Source organism: Microcebus murinus, chromosome 3, assembly GCF_040939455.1.
Source record: "Microcebus murinus isolate Inina chromosome 3, M.murinus_Inina_mat1.0, whole genome shotgun sequence".
In the NCBI taxonomy this organism is placed as follows: domain Eukaryota; kingdom Metazoa; phylum Chordata; class Mammalia; order Primates; family Cheirogaleidae; genus Microcebus; species Microcebus murinus.
In genome coordinates this window covers 76,904,305-76,924,452 of record NC_134106.1, presented here as the reverse complement: position 1 = coordinate 76,924,452, position 20,148 = coordinate 76,904,305, and the positions used below count along the sequence as shown (strand labels likewise).

General features: G+C 42.2%; 1 protein-coding gene across 2 annotated transcripts in view; it reads right to left on the bottom strand.

Moving 5' to 3' along the window:
• C3H2orf92 (chromosome 3 C2orf92 homolog) overlaps positions 1–19,891 on the bottom strand; it is a 30,760-nt gene extending 10,869 nt beyond the window's left edge. The window contains exons 1-6 of one of the 2 annotated variants that reach the window (XM_076000486.1): positions 19,755–19,891; positions 17,153–17,215; positions 13,284–13,385; positions 11,760–11,843; positions 3,273–3,377; positions 2,296–2,373 (exon numbers count right to left, since the gene is read on the bottom strand). In XM_076000486.1, coding sequence (XP_075856601.1) covers positions 2,296–2,373; positions 3,273–3,377; positions 11,760–11,843; positions 13,284–13,385; positions 17,153–17,215; positions 19,755–19,809 — 487 coding nt within the window. In that variant the 5' untranslated portion in view covers positions 19,810–19,891. The remainder of the gene's footprint in view (positions 1–2,295; positions 2,374–3,272; positions 3,378–11,759; positions 11,844–13,283; positions 13,386–17,152; positions 17,216–19,754) is intronic. The other variant, XM_076000488.1, reaches the window with a different exon arrangement.
• Between the last annotated feature and the right edge of the window lie 257 nt (positions 19,892–20,148).

The window sequence follows — 20,148 nt, the reverse complement described above, 5'->3', positions numbered from 1 at the left end:
ACTTAGAAATGTAAACTAAATAATGTGTACACATAGAGTGTGGAGTGACAGGCAATGAAGACTCAGAAAGGGACCTGGGAGGGAGGTGGATGATGGGAAATTACTTAATGGGTATAACGTATGTTATTTGGGTGATGAATACACTAAAAGTCCAGACTTCACCATTACACAGTATATCCATGTAACAAAATTATACCTGTGCTCCTTAAATGTATATGATTTTTTAAAATAAACTCATAGAAACAGAAAAAAATAATCAAACAGAAATGAACACACACATTCTCAATATGAATATATGTATATATGTATATGTATATGTGCGGATGGATGGATAGATAGATAGATAGATAGATAATCTCTTACTCATACTAGCCCTATATCCAGTATCTTCATCAGGAAAACCTAGAAGCATTTCCTCTAAGAGCAGGAACAAAGCAGATGCCCCCTATATCTCCAACAACTACTCAAGATTGTCATAGAGATACTAGCAATGCAATAAACATGATAAATAAATCAGTTAGAGGCACAATAATTGGTCAAGAAGTGAAACTATCTCTACTTGCAGATTATATACAGTATATGTAGAACTGAATAAAGTAGTAGGACATAAAATTAACATACAAAAATCAAGCCTTCCTATATCCAAACATTAAGTAGGTAAAGGATATAATGACAGAACCCCCCCCCCAATGTTAGCAACACAGAAAATTAAATTACTTAGGAATAAACTTAACAATATATGTGGAAAAATATCTGTATAAGGAAAACTTTAACATACACTGTAAGTAAACTTGAAGAACTGAAAAGACATTCCCTTTTCTGGCATAGGATGATTCAGTATCAGTTTTCCCAAAGTGAATATTGCATTATAAACTTAATGCAATACCAATAAGAACACCAATAGGCTTTTATTGAAGTTAGACAAGTTGATATCGAAGTTCATATGGAAAAACAAACATGCAACAATAACCAGGAAAATATTTAAAAAACAAAAACTACAAAAGGGGGACTAGTCCTACAAGACATTAAAACATACTATTTCAGCCTCTAACTAAAACACTGTGGTATTGTTGAACACAGAGACGAATAGACCAATGGGTCAAAATAGAAAGCCCAGGAATAGACCCAGTATATATGGGAATTTAGGAAATGATAAAGGGGGCATCTCAGATCACCGGAGCAAAGATTGGCGGTGTTGGGACAACTGGGTAGCCACGCGATGGAAGAACGGAGCCATACAGACTGATTGCGTGGACGAGACCATTCTAGCCCACATGTGGTCTTCAGTACAAAACCATCCCCTCACCTCTCCCAGTGTATGTCCAGCTATACTTATGATTATCATGCAATTTGCAAAAGGAAACAGGGCTAATTCAATGATATTAACAGTATTCGTTTTAAAGGATGGTCTGTGGTAAATTAATCACCAAAAATCATCAGAGTCAATGGTTCTAATTGCCAGGGGGCTAGTACCTGGCTGACTCCATAAGGGGCATTTTTCTTTTCTTTTTTTTTTTTAATCTTTCTTGTTCTTTTCTTTTTCTTTCTTTTTTCTTTTTTTTTTTTTTTTTTTTTTGGTAGATTGAATAAAACGCCCAAGAAATGATGATTTTTAATAAGCTCTTCCCGTTCCCCGCCCCCACCCCAGGCTGGCGCATGGTCAGGCTTAGGAACCACTTGCTCAGTTCCTGTGCCTGCACCCAGGAAAGACCACATGGGTGCCGGTGATATATTTGGCCTGGTTTTTGCTTTTAAATCTCTAAGTCTTCCGAGGGAAGAAATGCTTCGTGGGATGCTAGCTGCTCATCCTGTCTTCGGAGCCAACCTGCCTCTGCCGTCGTGGGATCCGTGGGGTCGGCCTCCGCTCGGGGGCTGGCGGAGGCGCCCACCCACGCTCCGGACGCGGAGGGAGAGAATTCCTCCCGGGCGTCGCCTCGAGAATGCGCTCGGCCCCCGCCTGCCCCCACGCGCCGGGGGAGGAGGAGCCCGCTGCCTGCAGCCAGCTTTCCCTCCCTCCTTCCGGCGCCCACCTGCCTGCAGAGAGCAACACTCTGACCTCCTCTGCGCAGTCTGTTTTACAGAAGCAGGCTCTCACGGGGTGCGGGGTGGGAAATCACTGGCACCCTAACCTTACCAGTGATTGGGGCGCTCTTCCTAACTCGGGGTGAAGCGCCCGTGTCACCCCGGCAAGCACAGGTATTTCTCTACGAGGGAGCGAGAGCGCCCTCTGCCGGGCGCTCGGCTCGCTCACATTCGCACCACTTAACGACCCCCGCTCCCATTTCATCCACGTGCCTTTACCATTCGCAGGAATCTTGTCCTCACTGCCATGGTAATATTCTGGTCCAGGTGAATTCCAGGTAACACTGGGTCCTTTGGTGAAATGCGTGAGAAGAAATAATAAGAGAAAAGGTTTTCTTCTGTACACACTTAAAAGCAGCTTGGGCCCCTTTTGTTTTACACTTTTAAGCTGAAATGCTACAATAGAATTCAACTTGTATGTGGAAACGTGTTTGAAAGTTAATACACCAATGTAGAGAGAGGTGTCATCTGACTGCTGATTGCAGAGGAGCCCAGGAAACCACCCTCAGGAAGTGGAATGCACATCTGGAATGGGACTTGAAATGCACATCTGTGCGCATAATGCCAACACGGTCTTCATTCCTCCTCCCTGCCCTGGCCATTGCATGCGACACTGGCAGATTTCTGATACACAGTTCTATCCTTATGACCTGTGATCAAATACCTATCTTAATCCCCAAAGTGCTACTTTTTCCCCACCATATGAAGCTGCTTTGGGGAAAGAGCATGTTCTTCAGTTTTGTCATCTCTATAGGTGTGCATAAGGCAAGTCATTTTTCTGCTCCTAACATCCATTGAATGGGGTATTAATGACATTGACCCTCTCAAACCACATCACACACTTGAGATTACAAAATGTGTTGAGTGGAAAGTTATCATGCTACTAAGGGCTCCTGTTATGAAGAATGGGGAACCCCACTTGCAAATTGGGTTCCTGTCCCCTGAACAGCCTGCTGATGCTGCACATCAGGGATCACCCCAAAACACACAGATGTTCACACTTGAGACCGTAGAGTCCATAGTCGGTAGAAGGTTATAGAGATGATTTCAGACATTCTTTCTTTCGTGTCTCAGTTTGGTTTTGCCCCACCAGTAGTGGGTTAAAAGAATACTGATAGCACAGCACATTTAAGATAATACACAGGGCTATAGAACTATGTACATTTATAGTGTTAGTGCCATATACTTGCTTTCTCTCACGTCTCTCTTTGTGATTGATTTGACTGCTGTTCTTGTTTCATCAAACGGTGAATCGTAATACGGAACTTTGGAAAGCACTTGCAGTAAAATTTCATCTCAAGTGAAGCAAACGAAGGCATGTTAATATAGGCAATGCAATATTTTGCTCTCTAAGTTCCTAAAACAGTTTATGAATACTGTGAATAAATGACACAAACTCAGTACATGTGGAACGTTATGCCCTAAAATACTTTGTCTTGGGAAGGGAAACTCCAACTATCTAAACCATTTCTGGAAAACTTGTGTTTGTGCAAGATATACTAGGCAGTAAACAAGGCCCACTAAAGATATGGCCCCAAATCTCATGCCACAATTTTCCTTCTTGTTCAAGTTGTCACTCTGACCCACCTCCGAGAGTGTCTCCAAAATTACCCATAAAAATGGCGCAGAGGCTATGGGGTAGAAATAGAACAGATTCTATAAGCTCAGAAAGCTCTTTGGTCATGAAACTGTTGCTAATTTTTCAGGGTTATATTTTTTTAAATATATTAAGTTCTCCTTCCCTGTTAAAGATTTCAGGCTTCTACTTTAAGAGGGAAAGTAGCAGTTTTACTTTCCCTTCTAGATTTTCTTGCTAAGACACAGAAAACAATGCTCAAAAATCCCATTCGTTTTGTACACATCCCCAGGTCATGTTCAAGGGCTCTTGGTACTTTGGTGTGGGTTCTTCTCACTTGATGGACTAGGTGCTTAGGATGGAGACCCTGGAAAATAACTGTCAGAGTCACCAGGAAGATGATGAGTTCTCCTCACCAGCCCCTCCTTGATCAATGTGCTGACCTGCAAGTTCCCGAAAATGCTGCTCAGAGAGAACCTGGTGGGTTGAGGGTGGCCCTCCAATGCCAGGGCCCACACTGGCTCACGCTGGGCAGGTCAGCAGGCCTTTAGACGCTGACAGGATCTTCCCAAACCCTGAACCAGACTCCTGCCTTCAGATGCACCGGCTCCCCTCCCGCACATGTGGGACTGGATGCAGAGACACTGGGTCACCTGCAAGGACAAAAACAAGCCTCCTGCCTCCTAGACAGCAGGTGCTAAAGCACAGCGAGTGGGACTCCAAGTGCTGCCTACCACTGTTCATTCATTCTGTCCTGGTCACCTGCCAGTCGGCCATCAATGCAGATTGCCTGAGCCTCTGTGATGGCACACGTGGAGTGGAGCAAACCCAGGGCTCCTGACATGGGGCGGCTCCCAAACAAAGGATCCACCAGGTGTCAAGAGATGTCCCCCTCGCAAGCAGGAATCAACAGGCACCGCTCTGTGGTCACAACACCTCTGCTCCGGCAGCTCCTGACCCAGAAGGAGGCATCAGGCTCACTCTCCCGGGAGCACCTTCTCACACCTGAGGCCCCCTCAGTCTCCACGCCTGACCTGCACACAGGTGCCAGGGAGGAGAGACCGCATGGCATCGGGACAGCAGATGGCTGTGGTTCAGACCCAAATTCTCAGTCTCAGCTCTCTACTACAGAGGACTTGCCTGGGCCTTAGTTTTATTATTGTTTATTAATTTTTTTCATTTTTTTTATTGTGGTAAAATATACATAACAGAAAATTGCCATTTTAACTATTTTTAAGTGTACAACTCAAGAGCATTCACAGTGCTGTGTACTGTGAACATTATACCTACTTATTCCCAGAACTTTCTGTCATCCCAAACAGAAACTCTGTTCTCACTGCTGTGGTTTGAACTTGTCCCCCAAAGTTCATCACTGAAAACTTGATCCCCAATGCAGTGGTGTTGGATGGTGGAGCCCAGTGGGAAGTGTTTTTGTCACAGGGGCTCTGCACTCACGAGTGGGTTAATACTGCAGGAGTGGGTTTGTTATCGTAGGAGTGGGTTCCTGACAAAAGGACAAATTCGGGCCCATTTGCTCTCTCTTACCCACTCTTGCACCTACACCTTCTGCCATGGGGACAGTGCAGCAAGAAGGCCCTCCCCAGATGCCAGCCCCTCAGTCTTGGACTTCCTACCTCCAGAATAGTGACCCAATACATTTCTGTTCATTATAAATCACCCAATCTGTGGTATTCTATTATAGCAGCACAAAATAGACTAACACTCATTTAGCAATAACTCCCATTCTCCCCACCCCCAGCTCTGGCAACCTCTGTACTACTTTATGTCCTTATAAATTTGCCTATTTGGGATATAAGTAGGATCATACAGTAGTTGTGCTTGGGAGTCTTGCTTACTTCACTTTGCATGTCTTCAGGTTCATCTATGGTATAGCATATATCAGAATTTCATTCCTTTTCGTGAGTGAATAATATTCTATAGTGTGTCTATAACAAGTATTGTTTATCCATTCATCTGTCAATGAACCTGGGTTATTTCCACCCTTTCCTATTTTGAGTAATACTGCTATGAACACTGGTGTACAAGTACCTGTTTGAACTTCCATTCTTAATTTCTAGTGGGTATATACCTAGAAGTGGAATTGCTGGATCATATGGTAATTCTATGTTTAACCTTTTGAGGAGTTGCCTAACTGTTTTCTACAACAGTTGCACCATTTTATATTCCCACTGGCAATGCAGGAGGATTCCTTCAGTGTATATGTCCTTTATCCTCACAATTTGTTATTTTCCTTTTTTTATAATAGCCATTCTAATAGGTGTGAATTCATCGCATTTTGCATTCCCCTAATGACGAATGAAGTTGAAGATCTCATGTGCTTATTGACCATTTGTATATTCTCTTTGGAAAACATTCACTTTGCCCATTTTTGAATTAGATTGCTTGTTTTGTCATTGTCGAGTTGTAGGAGTTCATTATGTATTCTGGATATTAATCCCTTATCGAATATGTGATTTGCAAATACTTTCTCTGATTCTGTGTGAGAAATGCCTTTTATGCACAAAAAGTTTTAATTTTAATGATGTACAATTTACCTGTTTTTTCTCTTTACTGCCTGTGCTTTTGGTATCAAACTTCAGACCAAACTTCAGACTTGCTTAATCCAAGGTCATGAAGATTTTCACTTATGTTTACTTGTAAGAGTTTAATAGTTTTAGCTCATAAATTGAGATCTTTGATCCACTTTAAGTTTTAATTTTTGTATATGGTGTAAAGTAAGGATCCAACTTCATTCTTTTGCAAGTGAATATCCAGTTTTCCCAGACCATTTATTCAAGAGATTGTTATTTCCCCTCCAATGGCCTTAGCACCCTTGTTGAAAATCAATTACCATAGAAATATGCATTTCTTTCTGGACTTTTATTCTTTTCCATTGGTCTGTATGTCTAGCCTTAAGCCAGTACACACTGTTTCCTTTAATTGGTGCATAATAGATGTACCATATAGCACACTGTTTTGATAACTGTGATTTGTAGTTAAGTTTTAAAATGAGAAAGTGGAATTCTTCCAACTTTGTTCTTCTTTTAAGGACTGTTTTGGCTATTCAGAGTCACCTGAGATTCCACATGAATCTTAGGATGGATTTTTCTATTAATGTTTATAGAAAAAAAGCCATTGGGATTTTGATAGAAATTGCATTGAATCTGCAGATCACTTTGGGCAGTTCTGAAATCTTAACAATAGTAAGTCTTTCAATCCATGAACATGAGATGTCTTTATTTGCATCTCTAATTTCTTTCAGCAATATTTTATAGTTTTCAGTTGGTATAAGTCTTTCACTTCCTTGGCTGAGTTTACTCCTAAGTATTTTATTCTTTTTGATACCATTATAAATGGAATCTTTTTCTTAATTTCCATTTTGGGTTGTTCATTTTTAATATATAGAAACACAACTGATTTTTGTGTGTTGAACTTGTATCCTGCAACTTTATGAAATTCATTTATTAGTTATAACAGTTTTTGTGGAGTCTATAGAGTCTTCAACATTTAAGATAAAGTCAACTCCAGACAGAGATGATTTTACCTCTTCCTTACCAATTTAGATACTTTCTTTTTCTTGCCTGATTACTTTGGCTAAGACTTCCAGTACTATATTAAGTAGAAGTGGTGAGAACAGGCATCCTCTCACCACTTCCTGATCCTAGATCTTAGAAGAAAGCTTTCAGTCTTTCATCATTGAGTATAATGTTATCTGTGGGTTTTTCAAATAGATTTTTATTATGCTAAGGTCGTTTCTTTCTATTTCTGGTTTGTGGAGTGTTTTGTTTTTTTTGTTTTTTTATCATGAAAGGATGTTGAATTTGGTTAAACGCTATATCTGCATCAATTGAGATGATCATATGTTTTTTTCTTCATTCTGTTAATGTAGTGCATTACATTGACTGATTCTGTATGTTAAACCTTCTTTACATTCCAGAAACAAATCCCACTTGGTCTGGTGCATAATCTTTTTAATATGCAGCTGGATGGAATATTCACCAAGTGCCAGGAGGAGGGGACTGACGTGGTGGAGATGGGTAAACGCACAATTAATGGGTGCGGAGCACACTGTATGGGGGATGGGTACACTTGTAGCTCTGGCTTGGGTGAGACAAGGGCATTATATGTAACCAAACTGTCTGTACCCCCATAACACACTGAAATATATGTGTGTGTGTGTGTGCTGCTGGATTTGGTTTGCTAATATTTTATTGAGGATTTTTGCATTTATATTTATAAGGGATGTTGGTGTGTAGTTTTCTTCATAGTGTCTTTATCTGCCTTTGGCATCAGGGTAATACTGAGCTCTCAGAATGAGTTAGGAAGTGTTTCCTATTCTTCAATTTTTTGGAAGAGTTTGAGGAGGGTTGACATGCATTCTTATTTATGTTTTGTAGATTTTGCCAGTGAACCCACCTGATCCTGAGCTTTCTTTGTTTAAAAGTTTTAATTCCTAATTCAGTCTCTGTACTCATTATATATCTATTCAGATTTTCTATTTCTTCTGGAGTCAATTTTGATAGTTTGTGTGCTTTCAGGAATTGTTTAATTTCATCTAGGTTATCCAATTTATTGGCATGCAAAATGTTCATATTATTCTCCTATAATCCTTTTTGTTTCTGGAAAAGTAGTAGTAATGTTCCACTTTTCATTTCTGAATTAATGAGTTATCTTTTTTGGGTTTTTTTTTTTTTTTTTTTTTTTTTTTGGTTAATCTAGGTAGAGGTCTGTCAATTTTGTTGATCTTTTGAGTAACCAACTTTTGGTTTCATTGATTTTCTTCTATAGTTTTTCTATTCTCTATTTCATTTCTTTCTACTATATACTTTACTATTTCCTTCTTTCTGCTAGCTTTCAATTTGATATGCTGTTCTTTTGCTAGTTCCTTCAGGTATATAGTTAATTACTTGAAGTCTTTATTCTTTTGTAATGAATGTATTTATATAGCTGCAATTTCCCTCTTGGCATTGCTTTTGCTGCATCCCACAAGTTTTGGTATGTTGTGTGTGATTCTCATTCATCTCAGAGTAATTTCTAATTTTCCTTTTGATCTCTTCTTTTACCCATTATTTATTTGAGAGTGTGTTGCTTAATTTTCACATATTTGTAAATATTCCAGTTTTCATTTTGTTGTAGATTTCTACTTTCATTCCATTGTTATCTGAAAAGATACCTTGTACAATTTCTATCTTGTTCATTTTGTTGAACTTGTTTTGTGTCCTAACATAGGGACAATCCTGGGGAATATTCCACGTGCTTCAGAAGAATGTATATTCTGCTGTTGTTGGGTGAATTTTTCTGTATAGGTCTATTAGATATCATTGGTTTATAGTATTGTTCAGGTCATCTATTTCTTTAGTGTTCTGTCTAGTTGCTCTGTCCCTTATTGAAAGTAAGATATTGAAATCTCCAACTATTCTCGTCTTTAGTAAACCTTTTGTTTTAACCCTGTTTTGTCTGAAAATAATATAGCCACCCAGCTCTCTTTTGGCTATTTTTTGCACGTATACATATTCCATCATTTTACTTTCAATCTCTTGTGTTCTTATACCCTAAGTAAATCCCTTGTAGACAATATACACATAGATGAGGATTTTTTAAATCCAATCTCTTAATCTCTTCTTTTTAATGGTTTAATCAATTTACATTAATGTGATTACTGACAAAGAAGTATTCAAGCTGACATTAATTTTTTTTTTTTCAGTCAGAGTCTCACTCTGTAGCCCGGACTAGAGTGCCATGGCGTCAGCCTAGCTCACAGCAACCTCAAACTCCTAGGCTCAAGCAATCCTACTGCCTCAGCCTCTCAAGTAGCTGGGACTATAGGTATGCACCACCATGCCTGGCTAATTTTTTCTATATATATTTTTAGTTGGTCAATTAATTTCTTTCTATTTTTAGTAGAGACGGGGGTCTTGCTCTTGCTCAGGCTGGTCTCAAACTCCTGACCTTGAGTGATCCTCCCGCCTCAGCCTCCCAGAGTGCTAGTATTACAGGCTTGAGCCACCGGGCCCAGCCTAAGCTGACATTTAGCTAATTGTTTTGTGTGTTGTATTTTTTTTCCTCAATTTTCCATTACTGTTTTTAGTTGGCTTTTTATAATGTTCCATTTTGATTTCCCTTCTTTATTCTTTTACTATATATTTTTTAGTTATTTTCTTATGGTTACATTAAGAACACCTAGTTAAATTTAAACATCTAGTTATCTTAAACTTATAACAACTGGCTGAGCAAGGTGACTCATGCCTGTAATCCCAGCATCTGGGGAGGCCAAGGCCAGAGGATCACTTGATACCAGGAGTTTGAGACCAGCCTGGGCAACAAAACAAGACTCAATCTCTACAAAACTGTTTTTAAAAACTTAGCCAGACATGATGGCATGTGCCTGTAGTCCCAGCAACATAAGAGGCCAAGGCAGGAACATTGCTTGAACCCAGGAATTTAAGGTTATGATGAGCTATGGTTGGGCACTATACTTTCAGCCTGAGCAACAGAGCAAGACCCCACCCTCTAAAAATAGAAATTAAAAAAAATTATAAACTTACAACAACCTAGTTTGAATAGTACCAGCTTAGTTTCAATAGTATACACTCTGCTCCTATATATTGTCATTCCCTCATTCCCTTTCCCCTTTGTATTGTTATTTTTATTGTCACAGATTACATCTTTATACATTGTACATCCATTAACATAGATTTTTTTCATTGTTATTTTATGCATTTGCCTTTTTTTTTTTTTTTTTTTGAGACAGAGTCTCGCTTTGTTGTCTAGGCTAGAGTGAGTGCCGTGGCGTCAGCCTAGCTCACAGCAACCTCAGACTCCTGGGCTTGAGTGATCCTTCTGCCTCAGCCTCCCGAGTAGCTGGGACTACAGGCATGCACCACCATGCCCGGCTAATTTTTTATATATATATCAGTTGGCCAATTAATTTCTTTCTATTTATAGTAGAGACGGGGTCTCGCTCTTGCTCAGGCTGGTTTCGAACTCCTGACCTCGAGCAATCCGCCCGCCTCGGCCTCCCAGAGAGCTAGTGCTGTTTTTTCTTGTCAAGGTCTGACACCATCCATGTGTGACTTTTTCAAACCATTTTTGTAAAGTGTATATTCCTTGTTATGTGAGGGTACTGAATTTCCTGTTTTGTTATCTCTGAGGCCAGTGACCTGATAAAGGCTTCCTTAAGTGTCTATCTCCCAAAGGAGAACAAAACAAAAATGGTCTCTTCAAATCCCCTCAACAGCCCATTGGGTTTTTAAATAGATGTTTAACATTTAAACAATGGTCACTCTCAGTGCCAGCCCCTTGGTAATCTAAAGTAGCAATCAGCAATCAAAACACACACCCCAAGTTTTGGAGGACCAGGTCCCTATTTCCACCCTGGCACCAGCAAGCCTTACCAGGTATACAGACTGCTATTCACATAATAGCTGCCTGCCACAGGGCTTGGAGAATAGTAGCACTACATGAAATGGTGAAATTCACCAAAATTTATAAGCCTTTTTATCAAGCTCACTGCTGGACATTGCATGTGTTCAACTAGACACCAATGCTCTATAACCGCTACTTAAGTCAGTTCTTGCCAGCACCATTGTTGTTTTGGTAAAGGTACAGATTCCTGGAGCTTCTCACCCCACTGTCTTCCACCCAGGCCTTAGTTATCTCAAATGAACCTAGGAATTGAGATAATTGGTAAATGAGAGGCTTGGAATAGCTCAGTGAGTCGCAGCCTAGAATCACCAGCAGGGATTTAAAAACTACTGATGCAAAGGTCTCACCCCACACCACAGAATCTGATTGCTGGGATTGGAGTGAAATGTCTCTTTTTACCATATGGATATGGGATTCTCCTGCTCCCAGAAGATGGCCCTGCTCCTGCTACATAGATTACTCTTTGAGCAGCAGGGTCCTTTCCAAGTGTTTACTTCCTATCTTTCGCTTAATTCCTTGGCACTTTGACACTTAGAGGAACAAATTCAAGCCTCAAGGCAAAGCACTTGCTTTCCTTTCAGTGCAGCAGGAGCAGGTCACCTGGGAGACAACCACAAGGAGAAACCTGTAACTCTTCAAATACAGCCGAAAGGTTTAACATGAGGAGGTTACTTACCAAATATTTTTGCCAAGTGTTCCTCTCGCTTAGTTGAATTTGATGAAAATTCAGAATTGTTCAAGCTCTTTTCTTGGGAATAACCTGTGGCAAATAAACCTTAGCTGAGATTAAACCTTTTGTTGGATCTGTGTGTATTCTCTTTAAATGAATACTCTTCTGCATAGTATTAGGAGAGGAGCATGATACAGCTGGCCTACACTCACCTATTCTGAATGTCACAGAGCATCCATGAACTATCTGTAATCATCTGAAGTTCCAGCACAAAACCAGGAACTAAGCTCATTTTCACAAGGTTTCTTTTTTAAAAAAAAATTTTTTTTTAAGAGAAAGGGTCTCGCTCTGTTGCCTAGCTATTCTCGAACTCTCAGCCTCAAGTGATCCTCCTACCTTGGCCTCCCACAGTGCTGGGATTACAGGCATGAGCTATCACACCTGGCCCACAAGGTTCTTGACAGATAATATGCACAGCAATTGAGCAATTTGTACACATGGCAGCTTTAATTCTATAAGAAAGTTGGTAGAGAGGCCTGCATGGCATATGCCAAATGATTTCAAGTATGGCTACTTTCATCCAGTACATGGCAAATACACAGTTCTCTGTTAGTGAGACATTGGTATATCAGAAATAGGTACACTTAATCATGCAAGCACTTTGCTAAAAATGTGTTCATCATATTGTGTCAGCCAAGGGCATAATAAAATGTGGTGCAGGGCAAGCTAACAAGATTATGCAGTAAAATATTCACACTTTTTCTTAATTGTGTGGCTTATGCATTGACATTAGTTGTAAAATTGGTTTACTGATAGTCTTATAATTCACAGCACACATGCCTGGCTTATTCTGATAACTGATTAGCCATTTTTAGTTTTCTTCCTGATGTAGATATTGTCTGTCTTAAAGGGTTTCTCTGTTATTTATGTTATTTGGGGCTAATATGTGGGAGTTTCTTGTTTGTTTGTTTGTTTGTTTGTTTTTCCATGTGAGGCCAGCTGCTTCCTCTGGGCTTTGGCATTTGAACATCAGTACTAAATCAGCTCTGCTGCAGTGGGAAAATATTGTACAGAGACTGGGGTCGGGGTGGAGGTGATAGGGAGAGATATGAGAAGGCTTTGCTCTCCCAAGCCAGTGACTGGGGCACTCGTGGCCAGGCAGTGAACTATAAAGTGCTGATGAGTAGAAAGTTATCACACTACTCACAGCTCATGATGCAAGGAATGGTGAAGCCAATTGCAAATCGGTTTCCTATCCTCCGAACAGCCTCCAGAGTGGCAGAACCTGCCTAACTCTACGCATCAGGTATCACCCCAAAATACAGGGATGGTCACACCTTAGACCATAGACTCCCACAGTTGGTGGAAGGTTATAGAGAGGATTTCAGACAACTCCTTCTTTCTCATCTCAATTTGTTTTTTCTCTACAAGTAGTTGGCTTAAAGAATGCTAAAATGGTAAGGTAGTATAAATCATACAATACATAGGCCTATCGAAGTATCAGCACTTATTGTAACAATGTATACTTGCTTTCTTTCATGCTTCTCCTTGTAATTGATTCAACTGATGTTCTTGTTCCATCAAATGGTGATTCATATGGAACTTTGGAAAATACTTGCAGTAGAATTTCATCTCAAGCAAAGCAAACAAAGGCATGTTAATACTGGCAATGCAGGATTAATATATTTTGCTCTCTAAGTACCTAAGGTGGTTTATGAATACAGTGAATAAATGATACAAAAATCAATCAATATGGGGCATTACGCCCTAAAATGGCTTGTCTTAGGAAGGGAAACTCCAACTACCTAAATTATTCCTGGAAAATTGTAATTGCATGAGATATCCTGGACAGTAAACACTGTCCACTAAGTATATGGCCCCAAATATCATGATATTTAGTACTATAATTTTCCTTCTTGTTCCTGTTGTCACTCTGACCCACCACTGAGAGTATCCCCAAGCCACCCTTGTATATGAACAAATGGCTTTCCTGTTTCTACAAGATACACATCATTTTCTTCCTTTAAGATTTTATTCCCTTTCCTAAGACACTTCACACAATGAAAATCCTGATTTTGTGGCAGACAGACCTAGACCCAAACCCTGATTTTACTCTTTACCAAAATATGAGCAAGTAACTTCACCTCTTTGATCTTCGGTTCCCACACCATTAGGATGGGGATACTATTATTCAACTCATGGGACTTTTGTGAAAATTGGATAAAACAATGTCTGTAAAAGTGTTAAGCACAATGACAGTGTAAGGATCATGCTGGAGGCAAAATATCTGGAAAGTATCCATCACCATCTTTTTTATAACAATAACCCCCAGAGCAGCTAATAAATGCTGCTGCACAAGTGGAATATGTAAGTCAAGAATATAAAAAAACACAATACAAAGGAAACAAAGATGTCACTAATATATGACAGGAAAAAGAGGAGCCTGCTGCAGATTCTATGGCACTTCCATCCCCACTCTTCCATACCCATGCTCCCTGGCAGCCAGGGCAGGGGCATGGGACATGCAGAGGTCCTCAGAAGGCTCCTGGGACCCAGGAAGAGTGTTGCTCCTCTGGATAGAAGAGATAGAAGTACTGGGGCTGTGCTTTCCCATCCCCTTTTCCTCCTGCCTTGAAAGCAGACGTGATGGCTGGGGCTGCGGAAGCCATCTTACCACTAAGAGACACAAGCACAGGGAAGATCCTATCATCTCAGAGAAACTGGCCCTACCTGAGCTACTATATCAAAGCCATGTTGCCTCCCTCAGATTGCTTGTGACAGATGGAAAATAAACCACTCCCTATTTAATCCACTGTAAGTCGGGTTTTGGGGTAATTGCAGCCAAGTGCATTTCTAACTGGCACATGTGACTATGGCAACACGTGGACTCCCCTCGCTGAGATGATCTTGGCTGCTCCGTTGTTATGACCCATTATTGTTCGGAGGAACCAAGCCTAAGTTCTTAAAGATCATAATGCTCGTGTAGATTGGGATAGAGTAGAAGACTACATATCATTCATACGACAAGCTTTTACCGAGTCCTAGCTCTGCAAAGAAACCATTGAGGTGCTGGGGTTCTCAAAGGAGGGTGACCTGCTCTGTGCTCTGCATCCCTGAGCCACCTAGACACATGGAAGAGGCACGCAAGTACACAGACGACCAGACACACTGACAAAGCCACACAGAGCAGCAAAGCAAGGGCCAGGGGCAGAGAGGAGAGAAGAAATCCAACTGGGCCATGGCGGCCTTCTAGAAGACAGGCACTTGGCCGAGCAGACTTCAGGAGGGAGAAGCGGGCCCTGCTGGGTGAGGCTGAGTTCTGGATCCACTGGATCATGGTATTTACTGAGACCCCAAGGTCCCTCCTGTTCACAGCTGTTGAATGCCCCTGTCAACTCTCTTCACCAACAATCTGGTGCTCATGGTCTCACGGCAGCCCTGGTGGGCCAGTGTGTGACATGCAAGACACCTGGAAACAGCCTCTTGGGGACACTAACCAATGAGCTACAAGCATCATGAAAAGTCCTCCAAGCAGTCATCGAGAGGTGGCCACAGACCGACACAGACCATGCCAAGATCACAGGTGACACCTCCCATCCCCTGGGACATCAGGGAAGGACCTGGAGTGAGAAGGGCCTGACCCCAACACTTCCATAACATTAGGACTGCCCAGGACCCGATAAACCCAAAGGGAAAGGCTGCCCTCAGCTTTAAAACTTATTTACAAATGTTGTTTATGAAAATTACACCCATAAAAATGGGGCGGAGGCTGTGGGGTAGAAATAGAACAGATTCTATAAGCTCACACAGCTCTTTGGTCATAAAACTGCTGCTAATTTTTCAGGGTTATATTTTTTGAAATATATTAAGTTCTCCTTCCCTTTTCAAGATTTTAGGCTTCTACTTTCCCTTCTAGATTTTCTTGCTAAGACACAGAAAACAATGCTCAAAAATCCCATTCATTTTGTACATATCCCCAGGCCATGTTCAATGGCTCTTGGTATTTTGGTGGGGGTTCTTCTCACTTGCTGGACTAGTTGCTTAGGACAGAGACAGGATAGAGACACTGGAAAATAACTGTCAGAGTCACCAGGAAGATGATGAGTTCTCCTCACCACCCTCTCCTTGATGAATGTGCTGACCTGCAAGTTCCTGAAAATGCTACTCAGAGAAAACCTGGTGGGTTGAGAATGCAATGCCAGGCCCCACACTGGCTCATGCTGGGCAGGTCAGCAGGCCTTTGGGGGGGGGGGTGACAGGATCTTCCCAAACCCTGAATCAGACTCCTGCCTTCAGATGCACCGGCTCCCCTCCCACATATGTGGGACTGGATACAGAGACACTGGGTCACCTACAAGGACAAAAACAAGCCTCCTGCCTCCTAGACAGCAGGTGCTAAAGCACAGCGAGTGGGACTCCAAGTGCTGCCTACCACTGTTCATTCATTCCGTCCTGGTCACCTGCCAGTCGGCCATCAATGCAGATTGCCTGAGCCTCTGTGATGGCACACGTGGAGTGGAGCAAACCCAGGGCTCCTGACATGGGGTGGCTCCCAAACAAAGGATCCACCAGGTGTCAAGAGATGTCCCCCTCGCAAGCAGGAATCAGCAGGCACCGCTCTGTGGTCACAACACCTCTGCTCCGGCAGCTCCTGACCCAGAAGGAGGCATCAGGCTCACTCTCCCGGGAGCACCTTCTCACACCTGAGGCCCCCTCAGTCTCCACGCCTGACCTGCACACAGGTGCCAGGGAGGAGACCGCATGGCATCGGGACAGCAGATGGCTGTGGTTCAGACCCGAATTCTCAATCTCAGCTCTCTGCTACAGAGGAATTGCCTGGGCCTTAGTTTTTCTCAGATGTTAAATGAAAGGCTTAAAGGGGATCAATGAGTCTTAGCCTGGAGTCCCCTGGAGGGTTTTAAAAACTAGTAATGCAAAGCTCTCTCTCCACACCATAGAATCCTCACTGTCTCTGTCTCCACTATTAAAAGGAGAATTCTCCCAGGGCATTTCCATGCGCAATTAGGGCTGAGAACCCCGGGAGAAGCTCAGCTCAGCCTCAGGGCCTTGCCATCCCTAACTCTGCAGAAACTGCCCAGCACATGTGGCACAGCTGGGCTGAGGTTGAGTCTGACATGGCAGTTGCAGGGAGCTCCCAGATGGCCTGCTCTGCTATGTGGGACCCTACCCTTGTTGGATAGGGTCCCTTCCAAGTGTTTATCTACAATGTTTTGCCTAATTTGGGGGACTTTGAGGCTTAGAGGAACAGATTCAAGCCTCAAGGCAAAGCACTGCCTTCCTCTCAAAGCAGCAGGAAGGGGTTACCTGGGAGACCACCAGAGACAAGCATGTGACTCTCCAAATATAGCCTAAAGGTTTCACATGGAGAGGTTACTTACCAAATATTTTGGACAAACCTTCATCTAGATTTTTCGAATTTGAGGAAAAGTCATTATTTGAACCTGTGGGGAAAATAGACTGAGCTGTGATTAAACCTGCCACTGGATCTGCATGAGTTCTCTTTAAGTCATACTCTTTCTTTCATGGTAGTTTAAGAGGGGCTTGGGCTGATGACCCGGTCTACCCTGTGAGTGCCACGTGGTCTTGGCCAGTACAGTTCTGCAGATTTGGTTCTCTAGCCTGAGGTCTGGACAACCCACAACAGGTCACAGGATGGTGGGAATGCACATAAAATTTGCCAACATGATCTGCAGACTGAAAACTGTCGCATTCCTACCATCACTCAGTGTTGTTATTCCTCATGAACTGATGCTGTACCTGATGCTGATTCCAAGGATGGTGATGCTCAGCACTCAGTTTTGGGGGGAGAATGGCAAAGGATCACACATTTCAGGTTTTTTAATGAGAAACTTTCCCCTCCCTAAGGAATGATGCTGATAAGAAGTGACTGATCACTTTGGAAATGCATTGTTTTCTTGGTTCAGAGAAGAGGGCAAAATGCTATTGCAAACTCTGCACAAATCCACACCCCAGGTCTCTATTTGGAGGGGCTCAGAGGGCCTGAGCTGTCCCTACTTGACCTGTTTGTTAAGCACAAGGAATTCCTGATGTTGTTATTGATGAATGAAAAAAAAAGGAAGGTGGCAAAGGAAGTGGACTGGGTCAAGAAACCCCCGGGGGGCCTCAAAGACTTATGTCAAGACTTCTGCGGTTACTCACGTGCTACCTCATGGATGTGAACGAATTGTGCTAAAAGATTGTAGCAACCTATGGAGATTTTGAGCTATAATTTCAGGCTTTTTTCTTTATTTTTTTTTTTCTTCAAGTGAAACCCACTTCATCAGGCTTTTCTTTATTGAGGGGGCGGTATCTCAGTGTCCTGATGTCCGACACACTTTCTTGATTCAAGCTCAAAGCTAGTTCTTTTTTCTGGCCCCAGGGGAGTGTGCAAATCCATCAGGAGGGAGAAACCTGTCCCCTAAGAAAGGAATTGGCAGGGTCACACCACCCGCCTGTTCTAAGTGTCACAGGGCATTCCTGAAGTATCTGCAAGAATCTGAAGTTCCAACACACAAAACCAGTGGCAAAGCTCATTTTCACATGGTTTCCTGACCGATAAACTTAGTCTCTAGATTGAGCAATTGAGCCGTTTGGGCACATGACAGCTTTCAACTCTACAGGAAAACTGGTCATCAGGTCTAATGGTGCATTGGATATTGCTTCACGTGTGATAGCTTTTTGGCAAATGAAAGAACCAAAAAGTTTTCTTTTGCTGAGATATTTGTGAATCGTTAAGAATTGATACAATGCCAGTTTATGTCTTCTGGCAAGCCCGTGCAGCAAAACGACACAAAAACCCTTTGGGTTTTACAACATCCTGACATACTGGTTCTTTTCTCCCTTTTCCTGCTGTCACCCTGACTGACAGTCTCACCATTTAAAGTGATGCATCCCCTAGGCTGTATGACACTTAATGTTTGCATAAGGCACCTGCTGTCCTCCATGGCAGAGGGCACTATTCAGTTTTGCGATTTTGGTATACTTAATTATTGGAGAACAGTACTGGAGCCTCCTCCATCAGAACTGTGTCTACTGCTTTTACTTTTCTCTGCAGCTCTGACATCTTTACTCTGAGACAATTTCATGGAATGTGGTCAGCCAATTAGTAAACAGCAAAAGTGGTCCAAAATGCAGTAAGACCCTAAAAATAGAGGAAGGAAACCTAACGTTCACTTTGAAGTGCTATGTTCATAAAAGCACTATTCATAATAGCCAAATGGTGGAAACAACCAAATGTCCATCAAACAATGAATGGGTAAACAAAATGTAGCATATGCATTCGATGGAATCTTACTCAGCCATGGAAAGGAATGAAGTGCTGACACATGCTACAACGCGGATGAACCTTGAAAACGTAGTAAGTGAAAGAAGCTGGTCACCCAAGTCCACATATTATATGATTGCACTTACATGGCATGTCTAGAACAGGGACATCCATAGAGCACACAGTAGACTAGTGGTTGCCAGGGGCCGGGAGAGACAGGGAATGGGGAGTGACTACTAGTAAGCAGTACAAGGTGACTTTTGCCGAATTACACACTTTTGAAAGGGTGAATTTTATGGTACATGAATTACATCTCCATAAAGCTGTTATTTTAAAAACTTGTGTGTGTGTATAGATAAATTCAGGATGGTGTTTCTTGATACCAATCTTTCTACTTTTGCATATGTTTGAAAATTTGTATAATAAAAAGTTGAAATCTACATGGTCACTACCCTGTCATGGAGCTCTGGATTTTGAGAAAGCTTCAAAGTTGGGAAAACTTGTAAGTTACTCCCTTCTCCCAAGTAACAAATCCCTCATGGTACATTGGGGGTTCCGACACATGAATGGTACATTTGGGGTGGTGAGGAAGGCTGGGTAGGGCGAAAGCCTATATTCACCACACCTGCGGGAGGGGTACACCATCCCCTGGCTGATTTAGACTCACGTTAGTCTCACGTTTCTCTCTAGCTGCCACAACATACTTGTGACAGTACCTTGGACCAGGTGGAGAACAAAGGAGAGGGTCACAGCTCCACTGATCTTTGCCATAGTCTGTGTACATCAGGGGGAGCCAGTCTTCTGAGGAGCCTTCGGACTCAACACCAGGACTCCAGGATGCTGTAGAACCTTGGCAGTCTGTGAAGTCATACCCAGAAGCAGGGTGGGGGGTGGGGCTGCTCTACAGTGGCAAGGAGGAAGGGACGGAGGGGCATGCTGGTGGCCCCAAACTAACAGCCTCTCTGCCCACATAAGAGCTCTGCCCTTAGCTCTCTAGTGCCTTCCTCAAGCCTGCATGTTCTGCAGTCTGAGGCAGTAGAATATTAACCAGGACTCTTAGGTTGCAAGTGACAAAAACTCAACTAAATCAGCTTTAGCGAATTGGAAGTA